Source organism: Mustela nivalis, assembly GCF_964662115.1.
Source record: "Mustela nivalis genome assembly, chromosome: X".
In the NCBI taxonomy this organism is placed as follows: Eukaryota; Metazoa; Chordata; class Mammalia; order Carnivora; family Mustelidae; genus Mustela; species Mustela nivalis.
In genome coordinates, this window is record NC_139040.1 from 18,257,957 (window position 1) to 18,274,222 (window position 16,266).

Consider the following 16,266-nt stretch of genomic DNA (forward strand, 5'->3'; position numbering starts at 1 on the left):
CTTTGTACTGAGGGTAGGAGCACGTTTCCCTGTATGGAGAAACAAAGAACTCTGTCCAAAACACTTTAGCCAACACAATCCAAGATACGAGACTTGCCAACAGGTGGGACAACCTCAAAAAGAGTTTCCTGTCTGTGATAGTTTAGTAGTAGACCAGAGACCTGCTACTTATTGCTCAACACTGATTGCTGGATCAGAAGAGGAATTTCCAGACTCTGTTTCCAGCAGGGCTGGTGGAGGGCTGTGGATCCCACCAGACAGTCTGGAGACAGCTAGACAGGGAGATGGGCCGCAGAGCTCCAAATCCGGCAACAGCACTGTGGAAGGAGCGGTGACCTATGGGGAAACTCGTAACTCATAGACCAACCTCTTCCAGCAGAGGGCAGTGCCTCAGATATCAGGCGGGACTCGGGCCAGCTGGAGGCAGACCTGGGGACTTCGCTGGACGGATTGCAGCAGCCCTAAGTCGAGGAGAAATTGAACTAAACTGTCCTTTGGATACTGTAAGTGACATTGGGGAACGCTCGGGGAAAGACACGGTGGGACTTCTCGCTACCATGATCTGCCTGTTTTCTAATGTCTGCTCATTGGGGTTTGGTAATAAATCTCTTTTTATACAGCCTGGCTGTGAGGGTTTGCAACTAAGGGAATTTGGAACCAATTGAACTCTACTGGCCACCGAGTTGCTCAGGTCTCTGGGTGCATGCTTGAATCAAAGAGGGAGTGACATGCCTAAAAAGTCACCCAGCCTTCTGGCCCTCGGGCTCTGTGGATCTGACACAAAGTTTACAAATCGAAAGTTAGCAGAAGGAAAGATATGTAAGAAGTAACTATTTTATCTAAAAATAGAAACTTAGTGTTTAACGCCGGTCTTTCCTTTTTGCATTTCAAGGACTATGAAGGATGACCGTTAAAACAAACTTTATCGTGGAAGAGCCAGCCATGCCAGCTGCCGCGTACAGATAATGAAAGATTAAAAGCAGTTAGTCTCCTAGGCCTGAACAGTTTCCCATCGACTCTTCCTGAGTATTGCTTACCTTTCCTTCTGTGTAGAGTGGTTAGAATCAAATCTGGGCAAAACCGAGTTACTGTAAGATAAAGACTGCTTCTACTCCTGTTGTTTTTGAGCCTTGCGATAAGAAAGGAAGGAGTGAGTTTGGCCTTTGCTGATGGAGTCAAGCAGATTTGCCAAATGATAAAAGTACTGTGTGTGTTTAATTATTTGTCAGGCATGGCGGTGGCAGGCACATCACAAACGAAATCAGAGCAACAGTGAAGTCTAAGGGTAGTTCGCACGCGCTCCTTAGAGCAACATTAAGTGACGGAAATAGCAGCGAGGAAAATAAAGTTTCTTGGCCGCTTTATTTTCCGGGTCCCTCGCAGCCCGGGGATGTCCGGCGCTCTCCCGGAGGCCAGACGATTCGCGGCCGTCCCGCCCCGGCCAACCAGCCGGCGAGTCCTCGGGCCGCCGAGACGCCCAGGGGCTTCGGCGGGTTTGGCGTGGGACTGTCAGCGGCAGCGGCTGCGCCCGGGGAAAGGAAGGCAGTCGGAGGCTCTCCCAGAGGCCCTCTGCCAAGGCCGCGGCCGCGACCCGAGACCGTCCCCCGCCGAGGTCTCGCTCGGCAGGGCGCGGCCCCAGCGCCACCCGGCTCGCCCCGGAGAGGTGGGACTTTCCCCACCGGAAGTGATCCCGGCCCGTCTCGGGGAACTGGGGCACCTCAGCCAGTGTGTCAGGGAAACCCTTCCGGGTGTGTGTTGGGGTTGGGGGGGTGGGGGGTGGGAGAGGAAAAAAAAAAGAGGTGGCTTCGCCCGGAGTGGCCGCCGCCGCCGCCGCCGGACGGCCCCCGCCCCTTTCCCCTCCGCGAGCAGCGGCGCTGGGGCGGCGGTGAGACGCAGGAGCCGGCCGCTGGCCATGGCCTTGGCGTGACGGAGACTCCCGGGCGGCCGGGCGGGTGCGGACGGCGGGGTAAGCGGCGGCGCAGGCAGCCGGGTCCGGGCGGGAGCTGGCGGAGAGGAGAAGGGATCGGGGAGCGGGTGGCGGCCGGGGGCCCCGCGGGTAACGTGCCCCCTCTGCTCCCCCACCCTCCCCACAGGCCGGACGACGCCCGCGGGAGCCGCGGCCCAGAGACCCGCCCGGGCGGCAGTGACTGGAGCCGAGCCCACAGGCCCGGGCCGGCCCGGCGGCGCGAGCAGGAAGCGGGGTCCCTGGGCCCCTTTGTGTGTGCAGGGCGGGGGAGGGGTGCCGGGCCGCCCCTGGCCGCGGGGGGCTCCCGTTTCGCGGCCCCCACCGCTTCCCTCGGGGGCGCGGCGCGTCTCCCCACCCCGCCTCTCCGGGCTTGCCCTCCTCCCCACGCCCCCTGCCTGGGCTTCGGTTCCTATAGGAAGGGCATCAGCACCTCATCCCCACCCACCCGACACTTGGCTCATTCCCCTCCCCCTCCTCTAACTTCCTCTTCTTCCCCCGTTGGGCCCTCTGCCTCTCCGCACTCTCCTCCCCAGTTCGCAGATTTCCGCCCACCTTCCGCCTCCCCGAGCCGCCGCGGCTAGCGGGGTGTTCTTTTCCCTCCCTCTGGTAGGAGTTGCTGAAGGTGAGACTCATGAGGGAATACAAGGTAGTGGTGTTAGGGAGCGGAGGGGTTGGCAAATCTGCCCTTACTGTGCAGTTTGTCACTGGGACTTTCATTGAGAAATATGACCCCACCATTGAAGATTTCTACCGCAAAGAGATCGAAGTGGACTCTTCCCCCTCCGTGCTGGAAATTCTGGACACCGCAGGAACTGAGCAGTTTGCCTCCATGAGAGATCTCTACATCAAAAACGGCCAAGGTTTCATCCTGGTTTATAGCCTGGTTAATCAACAGTCTTTCCAGGTAACCAAAGCGAGTCTTGTAATTTGTTAGAAGGGGGTGTGGTAATCCCACATTTACTTCTGGTGTGCTCGAACCGTGCGTTAATGACTATGTTTTGCTTCTGAAAGTTAGACATGGCGCATTTTTGAGGTTACTTCTGGCACGGAAAAGTATCGGGTTGTTTCTATAGAGAGAGTCTGCAGTAACAAGCGTCAACAAATATTTTAAAGTTATTTTTGAGTCAGAAAAAAGTGAGGATGAAATGATCTGTGTATATTTAGCCTGGAAGGGAACCTTCTGAAGTTGCTTGTTCAGTTCAACAAGTATTGATGAATGTACTTACGGAACAACATCTAAGAGCTAATCTCAGGTAAATAGAGCACTTTGCAGAGAAAACTATTTGGAGCCGATTATCTGTGACTCCTCTGTATCCCTACCTCTTCCTCTGTGTTCTCTCACCCAAGTTTCCCAACCAGATTCATAAATCTTAGTGTTACAAGAACCCAGGACCTGCCTTCTAGGCATTTTACTTACTTGGGGGGGTGTGTGAAGGAAAGTTACTGATTAAAAAGACGAGTGCCCAGAATTAATAACCAGCAGTAATAACTTCTGCAGCTGATCCAAGTTGTTTTCGATAACACCAACTGTATTTATGCAAAATAGGTGGATCTGGGAACACCCTGGCTGGGTGGCCAAGCTGGCGGTGGTCCAGTTTCTTCCGAAAATCTGTCCTGTCCTTCAGTGGGAGACCGACTGAAGGTTTAACATTATTTTAAGAGATGCAGTAAATGTTGCTATTTATTCCTCCAAAATAAATAACCTCATATTGACCCATTCTATTGACCTCCATTGATTTAGGAAATGGATAGTTTTTTCTGCATTTAAAGATATGCACTTAATGTTGCTTGCTTAAGAGACATAAGTGCTTTAGCGAATACAATGTGCGAATTCCGCTTTTCTTAGTATTTAAATTACAGTACTCCAGTGAAGTTTTCCAGTAACCACGTATAGCAACTTCAGGATTTTTTTTTTTCCTCTTAAAGATATCATAAGTATAGTGACCAAATTAAAGTACGTTTTATGTGGGCTTGAATTCCAAAACAATAATAGTATCATAAAAGCATTTTTCCCCAGAAAGTACCAAAGGTGCTATTTGACAGGCATTTTCTTTCTAAAGGATCCCTCAGAGATTTGTTATTCTATTAGCTGACTCTCTTGAGGCTGAAAATCTGTTGAAGGGTTTTTCATATGATTTCCATTATATCTGCTTCTGTTACAGGCATAAATAGGGAGTGGAAAACTGCCATTATTTCAACGGAGACTTTTAAACTCTTTCAAGCCCAGTTGTCATGAATTCGGTTTCTCATTTGAACTTGTGTTTCCGTAGGACAACAGGGAAAAAGGACACAGGGAAAAAGAGCTTAACCTAGAAGACCGAATTGATACATGATCAAACGGAATCGGTGCAAACACCAAATAATCATGGTTTCACAAATTTTCGGTCCTCTGTTTTTCCTTCATCCTGCAAGCGAATGTTCCATTCACTGTCAACTCTTCAAATTAAACACGTTTGATATTTAACTCAAACCTTTTAAGTTTTGAGCCGTTTAAAAATCGGAAACTTGGTATTAAATCTGTATGACTGCCTTAAAGCAACACTTCCTCCCCTCGCCCAAAGTTGATGCCACCTGAGAATTGCTAAGGCTCTTGTCTTTTATCATTAATTGTAATTAGAAAAAATAAGACACTTGGGAGAAAATTGAAGTTGTAAAACCTAACCAGGCAAAGGGAAGTGTAACTGTCTTCCCACCGACTGCTCCTCAGTGCCATTTGTCCTTCCTAGGAGCTGCTTATTGTCACATTCGTTTCTAGTGTATTTTAAGGTGTTCCATTTCACCGGGATGAAGGCCTGCTGTTAAATTTAAAATGAAACATCTAAGTGTATAAGTCTGTTTTGAACTGGTCTTCGAGGCATGACACGGTGTTTTCGGTCCCAGCTGAAACTCTTTCTCACAGGCACACTTGCTAAAGGACTAGGAATGCTTAGATGCCGCAGGCCTGTGCTAGGGTAACAGGTGTTTTCAGGAGTGCCGACAAGCTGGCAGGTTTAAGGAGATAGCTAGACATCCTTATGGACAAATGGATTCATCCTAATTGGGAACTTACTTTTTATATCGGTGCAGACCAGGGGAAAGAAGTATGAGTCCCGAGGTTCGTGGGCAGCCTGCATTTTATTTTCTTGAGAGATACCCAGCAGGTGGGATGTGTGGAAATGATCCAGTTCCTGCTTGGGTGGGGAAAATGTTTATTTTGTCCATTTGGGTGTATAGTTTTATTTTGGATTCGGTTTTCTGTACTCCCTGAGGGATGACTTCTTGTGATATTGTAATACTCCTGTTACGGTCATGCAAACGGAATTCTTTTTTTCTCTTTGTGATTGTTTGACTAGGATATCAAGCCCATGAGAGATCAGATTGTCAGAGTGAAGAGATATGAAAAAGTCCCACTAATCCTAGTAGGAAATAAAGTGGATCTGGAACCAGAAAGAGAGGTTATGTCTTCAGAAGGCAGAGCTCTGGCTCAAGAATGGGGCTGCCCTTTCATGGAAACATCGGCAAAAAGTAAATCAATGGTGGATGAACTTTTTGCTGAGATCGTCAGGCAAATGAACTATTCATCCCTGCCCGAGAAGCAAGATCAGTGTTGTACAACTTGCGTTGTCCAGTAAAAAAAGAACCTCAATCATGGCCATACCGAGCAGGTTAGTTGTTGATGGAACCTTATGAGTCTGACTGTGTTTTGGTTTTGATCGAGTATTAACAAAAAGCTGGTTCATACCAATACACGTTGTGCTACCTTCAGTTTCCTTGTGTGTTTTTAAAGTAACATTTCCCTTAGCACAAAATAGTCAACATTCAATGAAGAGAATAAAAAAAGATAAGCAAAATGAAGGTAAGGGACTGCCTATATTCCTGTCACTAAGATTTATCTTTGTAAAGGTGAATCAGTGTTCTCTCTGCTTCATCGGGAACATTCCTTCGGGGTGGGGTGAGTTAGAGGATGATACTCCTCTTCCCTGTTCCAGTGATTTCACATCCAGCAATAATTTCAGAAGATGACGGGTTTTGTGTTTTCCACACTTTTCTGCCCGGGCTAGAGAGCTGCTGTAATTGAAGTCATCAGTTTACTAATCATCCAAGTGCTTGATTGAACAGGATGATTATTTAATCAAGCTCATCTGTACCTTGCACTTCAGGGACTTCAGTGACCTCTGATAATAACAAATTATAGTGCCACAGCGTACCTTGACTTCATTATGACCATATGGTCCAAATGAAAATCTGGCAAAATCCTCTGTGATGGGTTAGAAGAGACACACCCAGTCCCAGGCAACATTTCTCTTCCGTTTAGTAAATAATGGAGTTAATAAGCACAAAAACAAAACCTTCACGCATTGCGTTGAGTTGAATGATAACTTCATAAGAGTTTTCTCAAATGATTGAATTTTTTAAAAAGCAAAGTTGTGTAAGACTGACTGAGCATTTTAAGTGGGATTCTTTTATTCGCATCGTGGTCTTTTAATCTAGTTTATGATTGGGCAGATAGTTTCATCTCACTTAGACAGTAACCCTTACATAACAAGATAAAACACCCAGTGTCCTGGACGACTGCAAACCCCCAGCAAACGGCGGACTAGTCTGGCAGTCTCAGGAACGGAATTGATTGTTGGGAGCCAAGACTCACCTCAAGTCCACGAGGCAGTGTTGGAAGTGGCAACAGGCATTTCCGATTGCAGAGATGGTTCCTAATCAAAGGTCTGGCTTTAGATGTGCTCCCTGGAGAAAAGAATAACAGTCCCCAGTTTATCTTTACAGACAAGATCTTCCGTCAGGGAGTGTCTGTCACCTTTGAAAATGAAGGATGACAACAGTGCTTTATTCAAAATGCTTTCACACGTCTCCTTTTTAGCGCGTCCGAATATGACGAGAGCACACTTACGTTCTAACACCTGGCTACACCTGCTCTGGCATCACTGTCGAGACCGCGTTCCAGCTTGTGTTGGGCTGATAGCATCACGCTGCCAGTGTAGTTGTTTGAAGCAGGAACAGGCATCTGCAGGTGCTCCAGCCCCGTGTTCGTGTTTCCCTAAATCTCTCCCCACTGGGAAGCCAGCTTCAAGTTGGAACAAATCTGTGTGATCTTTGCATCTTTACCATTATGCTCTCTTACTCTGTCCGACACCTTTAACTGGGGAAGTGACATAAATGTACATGTTTTAGTGTTGACATCTTTATAAAAAAAAAAAAATTAACCAGCTCCCGCAGAATGTTCCCAGTTTTCTCTCCGGCATTAACGTAGACAGCCACAGGAAGTAAACGAAATAAAATTCAGATTGGCAAATGGGTAGTTCCTAAAGTGATTTTGAAATCTGAGTTCTCGCTACATTTGTTTCATTTTGCAGCTTGTGGGATCTAAATGACTTTTAATCCATTTGGTTACCTGCGGGGATGATTAAATCGAATTGCTTTATATCTCAAGCCAACTATGTTTATGTTTTAATTATTTAAATTTAATAATTGGTCATTTCTTTATAATCATAATAGATCAAGTCGCCTGTGTAGTTTTTTGTCTGGTTTTCATTGTTGTAAGCAGAATACACATTGGAGGTGTGAGCACTGAAATAAAATAAGCAGCTGAATGTCTGAAAGTATTGAAGGAAATTTCCTGACCGAGATCTTTTAGAACAAAGCACACCATGCTTGTTCTTTTCTGACCTCACATAAGCTGGAATTGATGTGTATGGGAATCTATAACCTGATGCCTGGAAAAGCTCGTGCTCATGCTGGCTTACTATTTATCCACAAAAATAGGTGATGAATTCTGAATCCCGCAGCTTGAGCCACGGAGCTCCGAAGTCTGTCAGTCCCAGATCCAAAGTGAAGATCAAACTTTGACAATGTGATTTCAGCCATGCTTGTCCTTAATACTTAGAAGTGAGGAATGATAAGATTCAGATAAGTCAGAACTGTTGGGACTGTTGTAAGGCAGTTGCTCTTCATTGAAAGGGGACATTTTCATGTTCTAAGAATTGCTTCTGATAATTGCTCACATTTATTTCTTAGCACCGTTCAATGTGGGTCACCGGTCTCTTGCCCAACACCTGTTTATCTGCGTGGCTCCCAGGATGGTTTCCTCCCCTTTCACCCTCCGACTGGCTGTAGTCTTAGTGTGAGTTCCGAAGCCCAGATTCTTTACGTGCTGTTCTCGTGACGGCTTTCCTTACTGACCCGGGGACCTGCCGCCGAGGCCTAGAAAGCCTGCCTTCCTGCGCAGCCACAGTATACTGGAAACCCGGGTCGGGGCTGCAGACTGGTCTGCTTTCACTAACTACATCATAGCTCCTCTGTATGTTGCTGTAAATAATTGACAATTGGCTCTTTGGGTGTACTGTCGTGGAGAATGATGGGTGTTTTGTTAGGCATCTCATAATACTTGAAAAGAAGCGAATCCCAGTGCTGCGGGCACTCAGGGAGCGGAGAGCGCACGTCCAGTTAGAGCCCACTTGTCAGGACTCTGGGCTCTTTGTTGCTGGGACTGCCCTGTGCATTGGAGGGTGCCGACCAGCATCCCTGGTCCCTCCTTTTACTAGGTAGATGCCAGCAGCAGTCTCCCCGACCCCTAGTTGTGACAAACAAGGATATCTCCAGACATTGCCTGATGGCTCCTAGGGGTCACTAAGAACCACTGACTTCAAGGAATAAGGGAACGGTAGCATTTGAGCCCCGTCTTAGAAGAATGGGTAGGATGTGAAGGGCATGGGGAAGGGGTAGAGATGATTTCCAAACCGAGAGAGCGCCAAAAAGGAGCAAAATTATATCCCTGAATTAGGAGTAGTCTGTTGGAGCCCTGAAAGGCAGTTGGGAAGTGCAGTAAAGTTATCCTTCAAGTGTGACAGTTTGGTAAATACCCTTTTGGCAAATAAAATTCTTTTAAGAGATTATTTCTCAAGGATTTCTGTATCTCACTCCAGTATTGATGAAAGTTATTAAAAAAAAAAAGAAAAGAAAAGAAAAGAAAACCGGAATAAAAAAGGTGTTCTTACTATGGTTTGAAGGGCTCCTGAAAGATTTGATCCTATTTTTCTCCGTGCAGTACGGAACGGCTTCTCCCAACGAGAGTAAATGGTGCATAAGAGTACCAAACACCAGCAATCAAACTGAAAGAACAAAGATCATTATTTATGTCAGCTTCAGTTCATTATGTATGTCAGCCCGAAGAAAAAGCGAGATCCTTGATTCCAGACCAGCACATCATTTCACGTGGCAGCAGAATGCCCGGGATGTGAACAAAGGCTCCTGAGAGGCTGAATCATCTGTGAATGTCATTTTAGTCTCGCTGGCCTTACCCTTTCTAAACACTGCGGAATTGATTAGCATGTTCAGGGTTTTTTTAAAATAAATACGTGGAATCAGAATTGTTCCTAGTCTTTTGTCCCCCAGCTTTTAATTAGATACAACGGGCTAAGGATTTAGCAAACGAAAAAGGGACAATCACGAAAATTAAATCACATCGTGTACTTTAAAATGCTGGCATTTTCATATCCAAATTAAATATGAATCCTATGGGTGAAATACCGGGCTGGAATTCCGTTGCAGGAGTTAAAGTGTAGATACTTTTTTTTTCCCCCTGCCCTATTTTGCATATCACCTTGAGTAGGGAAAATAGCTTATTTTAAAGGCTTGTTTGTCATCCAGTTCCCATGGTGAGCCAAACTCCAGCCCGCAGCATGGTGGCCCTGGGTGGAGCAGGGGACATGCTTTGGGAGCACTAAGTACCAGAAAGATCTGTAGTGCACCTGGGGCATAAGAGGGTCCTTTCTGCAACCGTCCCCCCCCCAATTGTCCCAGACCTTTACTGACACCATCCCCTACTTCCCTGCCTACAGGTTCATGGTCTGGGACTGTTCAGAGTGAATAGGTGCCTAGGTAGACCCACTCTGGGTGTGGAGGTGTCTGTGATTAGAATGGCTCCTTGTATATCTGTTCCCTCTTTAATTGCTTCCTTTTAACCTTAAGATTGGGCTTTTATTGCAGAATGAAATGCATATGAGCCATTCAGTTTTACTCCATTACCTCTCTGGCTTAGAATGAACCATCAGTAGAATTAACAAAAATTGCATCATAGAGTTGGAGAGTTGCCACCGAGGAAATATTCTAGCCATACTCCAGGAAAGATTCTCCTCGTGGGATTACTTCTCAGTGGAATTCGAAAATCCAGAAGATAATATCACTAAGAAAAACTTAAGTCCTGTCAGCTGTTGGAAAAACTTACCCTACCAAAAAAACATACTCCCAAATTCTTTTGATTCGCCACAGTTTTAGGAACATGGGATTCAGAAAAAAGCGACTTAGAGTGGACGAGAGCAGTCCCCTACCTGGTCTGATCTGAACCTGGCAGCTGGAATCCAGTCACTGGGCTCATACCCTGCTTCGCAGTGGACACGGTCCTACTACCGGAGATCTCAGAATTGAATTAATTTAAATTTATGGAGATTTTAGGTGTAGGACAGAAGATAAACAGTTTATCCCTTCCTTTCTACCCCCGGTTTACCGTAAACTCCTTACAGCCTGGTCCCACTTTCATTCCAAGGCTCAGTGCCCTAGTTTGAGTATTTAACTTGGATATGAAAATGCCAAGTAAAAAAAAAATGGGAAGGGAAATTCATTTTTTAAAAAATTCCTTTGGTTAAATCTCCAGAATATCATATGTCTACAACTGGAAAAAAATGAAAATTGATTATGTTTGCACATTTATGTTTGCTAAAAAGAATGCTAGTAAATAGTGTTGTTCGTAGAAATGGCGAATGCAGCTAAGCTAAAAAGATATTCATAAACTGCTCAGCCTCTCAGGAGCCTTTGTTCACATCCCGGGCATTCTGCTGCCACGTGAAATGATGTGCTGGTCTGGAATCAAGGATCTCCCTTTTCTTCATGCTGCCAGAAATAATGATCTTTGTTCTTTCAGTTATGTGTTTGGTACTCTCGGGTACCAACTTACCCCGCTTGGGAGACTCTATTTCATCATTTCCTGAGCAGAAGGTTTGGACTGTTCAGTGTGTGTGTGTGTGTGTGTGTGTGTGTGTTTGCGCGCGCACGCCCGCGCACACGCTCTTCCTTAACAAAATCTAATTGGGAAAAAAGTTAAAGAGTGAGACCAGTTAAGCAAGAGTTGGAGGAGAAGCTTCCAGAGTTGGGATTTGTTGGGTGTCTTACTGGACACTTGATTGTCGAGGGCAAGGATCACTTGGATTCTGTCTTACAGACAGCAAGTTATACTTTTGCAATCTGTCTGGATATGCTATCCTGGGAGTTAAAAAGTATGAGTTTGACCAGCTGCCTTTAAAGCTTCTGGAATGTTTTTTAAATGAACGAGAGTTGTTAGTATACTGAAAATGTTGCTGTCAGAGTGTGCAGCAATAACATTTATATTTTGCATTCTGTGAAATAACTCATCTTGAGAGAGACTGTCCTTTTTGCTTAATGCAAACTTTTGCTTCAGGATTTGTAAGTGCAGAGAGTCACAATTTATTACTCTTCTGAAAGAGACGTGGTATTAATACTTTGTTCAACGATATGCCTCCTATTAATGTCGTTGAGTCTGACCCAGGATTTATCTGTCTCTTGATTTCACTGGAGTGTTGTCCTGTGGAGTGTGGATGGACCATATGTTAAAGCAGATTTTAGAGAGTGGGAAATAATGCATCTATCACCTTTTATGTAATGTAGATTATGGTTGATAAGCTGGCTTGTATTCTTAGTGTTTATTTTGGCTAGAAACAAATAATTACTACTTCCTCAATTTGATTTCAGAGAATGCCGGAATTACTAAAACACCGTATGTTACAAGTCTTCACTGTGTAAGAGACAGAAGCATATTTGAAAATCCCAAATTCTTTATAATTTATTTTTTTAATGTGGATGAAAATTTACAGCAAATTTATTAATTCAGATCAATTGAGAAAAGTCTAATCTGAATTACTGAAAAGTCTCACACCGAATTGCATATATACTGAAATACTGTTGGGGCGCCTGGGTGGCTCAGTCCTTAAGCCTCTGCCTTCGGCTCAGATCATGATCCCAGGGTCTGGGACAGAGCCATGCTCTCTGCTCAGCAGGGAGCCTGCTTCTCCCTCTGCAGGTCCCCCTGCTTGTGTTCCTCTCTCGTTGTGTCTCTCTGTCAAATAAATGAATAAATAATCTTAAAAAAAAAAAAAGAAAGAAATACTGTTGTCTTAGGTATAAAAATTCAAATAAGGCTTAAAAAATAAAGGCCCTCAGTCTGGATATCAGAGACATAATTCTAGTCTTCTAGAATTTATATCCTAGTTGAGAAATGGAAAAAAAAACCGCTGACATTTGCATACTTTCTAAGGTACTTTCACAGATTATGTGATATTTACCACAATCCTTGAAGAAAGAATTTTTATCTTTATTTTAATGATGAGGAAACTGGACTTGCTCAAGCTTAAATAACCAGCATCCTAGTTAATTTTGGTGCAAAAAAGTTTTAATTTTAATTGGAAAAAACTGTTTCATAATAATTTCTAAGGCAAATTCTTCTATTTTTTCTAATGTGTTTAGGTGGCAGAATTTCAATAATGAGCAGAGAGACATTCTTAAAAAGTAATCATTTTTATGTTATAGCTGCTAATAAAGACTTCTCTCAGGGTTGGACACTAATAGAAGTGTAGCTGTCAAATGAAATTAAAATTATGCATGTAGAAATATTGGTAGAGCCTCTAGATGGTCTTAAATTGGTTTTGCTTGGCATTCTTTCATAGTTGCTGTTCTACTCTTTGTTTCTGGCTTCATTTAACAACTTTTATCTTTTACGGTAAAAAACAAACGTAATTCCACTCCCCTAGAAGCTACACGGTGATCCAGCACAGTTGAAGGACGTCGTGTCTGAATGATAGGTTCCCCCACTGCCGCCGTGGTATTAATTAGAAGGGGAAAAGTGTGTCAACCGTGAGAGTGGAGACTGAGAAACCCAGAGCAGAGGAGAGGTCCCTGTGGTTGGGAGGATGTCCAAAACAGGGCAGACCAGAATGGGGACCGGGAACTACCGCTGTCACCTAGCATCTAACCCAAGTCGGGGTATGTAGTAGGTGCTCAGTAGGTAGGCCCTGATTGCATTACATTTTCTTATTTTAAGTTTTCCCCCAAACCTAACATTTTGAAAAAGTTTTGCATACCGTCCAGTTTGCTCATAATGAAGATGTATTTTATTCTAATGCCATTTCCCATTAAAAGTATGAAGAAATCAGATTCAAAGAAGAAGTTAATATCTGCCACTTTGGTACTGTACAATCTTGTAAACTGGTAAGAACATGTTTAGTATTGTATAAAGTATAAAACAAGTATGAAGTATAATAATATATTTAAAAATAAACCAGCATAGCTAGATACACACAGTATTTTTATATTCAGTGCATCACTAGTGTTTCTAATTTTCAGTGACTCTTTTTGACCACATAAAATTATTTTTTTTAATTTAAACTCATGGGGAACACAGCAAAATTACGTCTTAACATAGTTCAGCTGGTGCCAGTTCTGCGTATATATTGATCTGTTGTCATTATTCTCATTTGAACCTGTAATCTGTTTCTATATTTTTATGATATTTTCATCTTAATTGCAGATAAAACTCAGAGGAAATTTGCACAGATGCTGCTTTGGAGAACTTACAACCTGGGTTGCAGAACTGAGCCTTGGTAAACCTGTCTCTATTACAGCATGTTGCCATACATCTAATTCAGTGCATAAGGTCCTTGGCCTTCAAGATCCATTGACCTTAAACGGGAATGCTTAGCACGTTTACCATATGTTTAAAATCTGTTCTTTATCAATCAGTCCTTTTGTAGCTTTCTAAGTTCTTATTGATGGCTAATATGCAAGAATTAATTTTTAATATTTTAATTGATTTCTTTAATCAGTTTCTCAACTTGTATTTATTAAATACTCAAACTCAGTATTACCTACTCAATGCCTTTTAAAAGAAAGTTATAATGGAGAAAAAAAATTGAGCCTTAAACAAATGGTTACTTCTGTATATTACCTCGCACCAGTGCTTCATTCTATTTGTAAAATCTTTCTCCTTTAAATGGTTGGTTAATACTTTGAGACTTTGTTTACGTGTGGCAGTGTTGTAAAAAGAAACTAAAGATCACGTTTTTACCCTGATGGATGGAATATCCCTTTTCTTCAAGTGCAGTTTGTGATGTGTTTCTGTAATTAACATGTTCTGAAAGTTCCAAATGATATTTGAAATTGACGGTAGAGCATTTAGCTGAAGAGTTAAGCATTTGATTCCATTAGGTTTTCACATGTGTTAATCTCATTTACAGCATCGAATTGCAGCAGTAACATTTTCCTTTCTGTGAAGTTCTAAATTTAGTTATGACCTACTTAGCAATGCCTTTGAAAAGGGATATTGTATCCATGGTAAATTAATTGTATACCTAAACAGAGATCGCTCAGCTTTGCCTGTCAGGCTTGTAATTGACATCTAGTAGACTTCTGCACATGTAAAATTGAATTCAAATAAAATCATATACGCTTTCTAGTTCTTAATATTTGTCTTTCTGGATAATAGTTTAAAGCAATATTTGTTAAAGTTTTCTTGCACTATCACAATTGCTTTTTAGTTATTTCTCAAGAAGCATGTTCGTAGTAGAGACAAAAATCTGTGTAACAGGAGAGGATAGCGCCAAGTCTCTGGGCTTTTTTGTTTGTTTGTTTTTTGGATTTTTTTTTTTTTTTCCAAATGTGCTTCTAATAGCCATTGCCTTCCATGTTGTTTACCTAATCAGCACATTTTGTCTGAATACTTGAACATTTTAACAATAACACAGGTATAGAAACAGAAAGGAAACTTGTAATCTTTGGGTTCAGTTTTAACATCTTGACAACAAGCGCTTTTTCTAGCAACAACTTTAAAATTTTGTAAGTTTGACAGTATTTTCTCGTTGGGTTTTTATTTGGTTTATTTGCGTGCTTTTAATTTGCAGAAGTTAGTAACTGCAGCTCACCTACTGCACCAAAGTTCTCGATTTCAGGAGCCCAGCTTTAGTCATTTGAACATGCTTCTAAATAAAACAAAACAAAAAACCAAAACTATACTTTTGATCTATAATAATAGCTCAAAAACTTTGTCAAGGAAAGCTCTAATATATGCAGTGATGGTTTATGGAAGGGTGTGGCAATTTAAATTTATATTGTGTGTGATGTTCAAATAAAGTGATATCTACATTCATGTGATTTATTGGTCAGCATGACCATTAATTATTATGTAGAGATTGATTAAACTTTGATTTCCTTTTTTAAAATTGTGTTGCATTTGATTCCTGATCAGATTCCCTCAAGGTGAACCCTTGATCTGAGATTTTGGATTTTATAGTGAGATCGTAAGGGTGGAGGCAGTTGAAACATTGTTCCTTATTTACAGACCACTTGAAATGAATACCTAATTTAAGTTTGCACTTTAATACCAAACTTAAAAACCAAACAGTTGGTACAGAGTAGGTTAAGTGGTCATGGTTCATCTTTATTAGCTGTGCAAAATTCTAAAGGAATCAAATAATTCATGATGATTTAAAAATTTTCTGCAGATGATTTTTTTATATATACAGTGTTTCTTTCCTATGGATAGTTCCCCCCTGCCCCCAGGATTGATCTCAGCAGCAAATTTAACCTGAATTCACTTAGGATCACAGGAATCAGGGGAAAGTGATATAAAGGTGGTTTCTCCAGCACATTTTAAGAAAAGGGACCAAAAGTTATTTTAGCTTCCTCACTAGATTGCATGTCAAGTTGCTCATTAGGATAATAAATTAATATTAAATGAAATATATGTCTCATCTTTACTATGGCATCTGTTTAGGAGTTGTTCAAATCACTGCAGTAGGGCTCTGCAAATAAAATCATGTAACCTGTTAATGGATCTAATGTACTGTAACTTTATCAATGAAAAGTAAAAATCTCAAATAACAAGTACAAACATTGAACAATGACCTAGAAAGATTTGTAAAAGTAAAATTTTTCCAATAGATTTCATTCTTGTCATTTTGTAAGATGACCCTGCAGTCCACCTGTTTGTAACTTTTTTAATAAAATAGACATCTGTATTACCGAGGTTGGTTTCTTGAATTTTTTGATATATTACTAGTTCTAGATTTGCTAACTTGTAAATCTGTCTTACTTCTATCAAAATGATTGTGTTGTATTGTAGTAAATACTGAACCAAATTAAACGTCCGCTTATGTCCTTAGTCACAGTTATGGCGTATGTTGGGGAGGGAAACTAACCCATACCCTAAAATGTAATATTTAATCAATTGAGTCACTTCCAAATAAATT

General features: G+C 42.3%; 1 protein-coding gene across 5 annotated transcripts; it reads left to right on the forward strand.

Annotated features, from left to right (window-relative positions):
• The first annotated feature begins 366 nt into the window (after window positions 1-366).
• Window positions 367-16,040, forward strand: RAP2C (RAP2C, member of RAS oncogene family). Of its 5 annotated transcripts, none has more exons than XM_082716996.1 (5): window positions 375-503; window positions 893-982; window positions 2,094-2,870; window positions 5,299-5,610; window positions 13,551-16,040. In XM_082716996.1, exons 3-4 carry the CDS (start codon window positions 2,598-2,600, stop codon window positions 5,575-5,577), a joined length of 552 nt encoding a protein of 183 aa, XP_082573122.1. In that variant the 5' UTR covers window positions 375-503; window positions 893-982; window positions 2,094-2,597; the 3' UTR covers window positions 5,578-5,610; window positions 13,551-16,040. The 5 variants fall into 5 exon arrangements, with proteins under 5 accessions (XP_082573123.1, XP_082573120.1, XP_082573122.1 ...); XM_082716998.1 differs by lacking the exon at window positions 893-982 and having other exon boundaries at window positions 378-503; window positions 2,094-2,588; window positions 2,710-2,870; XM_082716994.1 differs by lacking the exon at window positions 893-982 and having other exon boundaries at window positions 374-503.
• Window positions 16,041-16,266: the final 226 nt, after the last annotated feature.

Coding starts and splice junctions, on each gene's coding strand:
- RAP2C (XM_082716997.1), top strand. CDS start 2,598: ATGAGGGAATACAAGGTAGTGGTGTTAGGGAGCGGAGGGGTTGGCAAA. Junction 2,871..5,298: donor TTAATCAACAGTCTTTCCAG/GTAACCAAAGCG, acceptor TTGTTTGACTAG/GATATCAAGCCCATGAGAGA.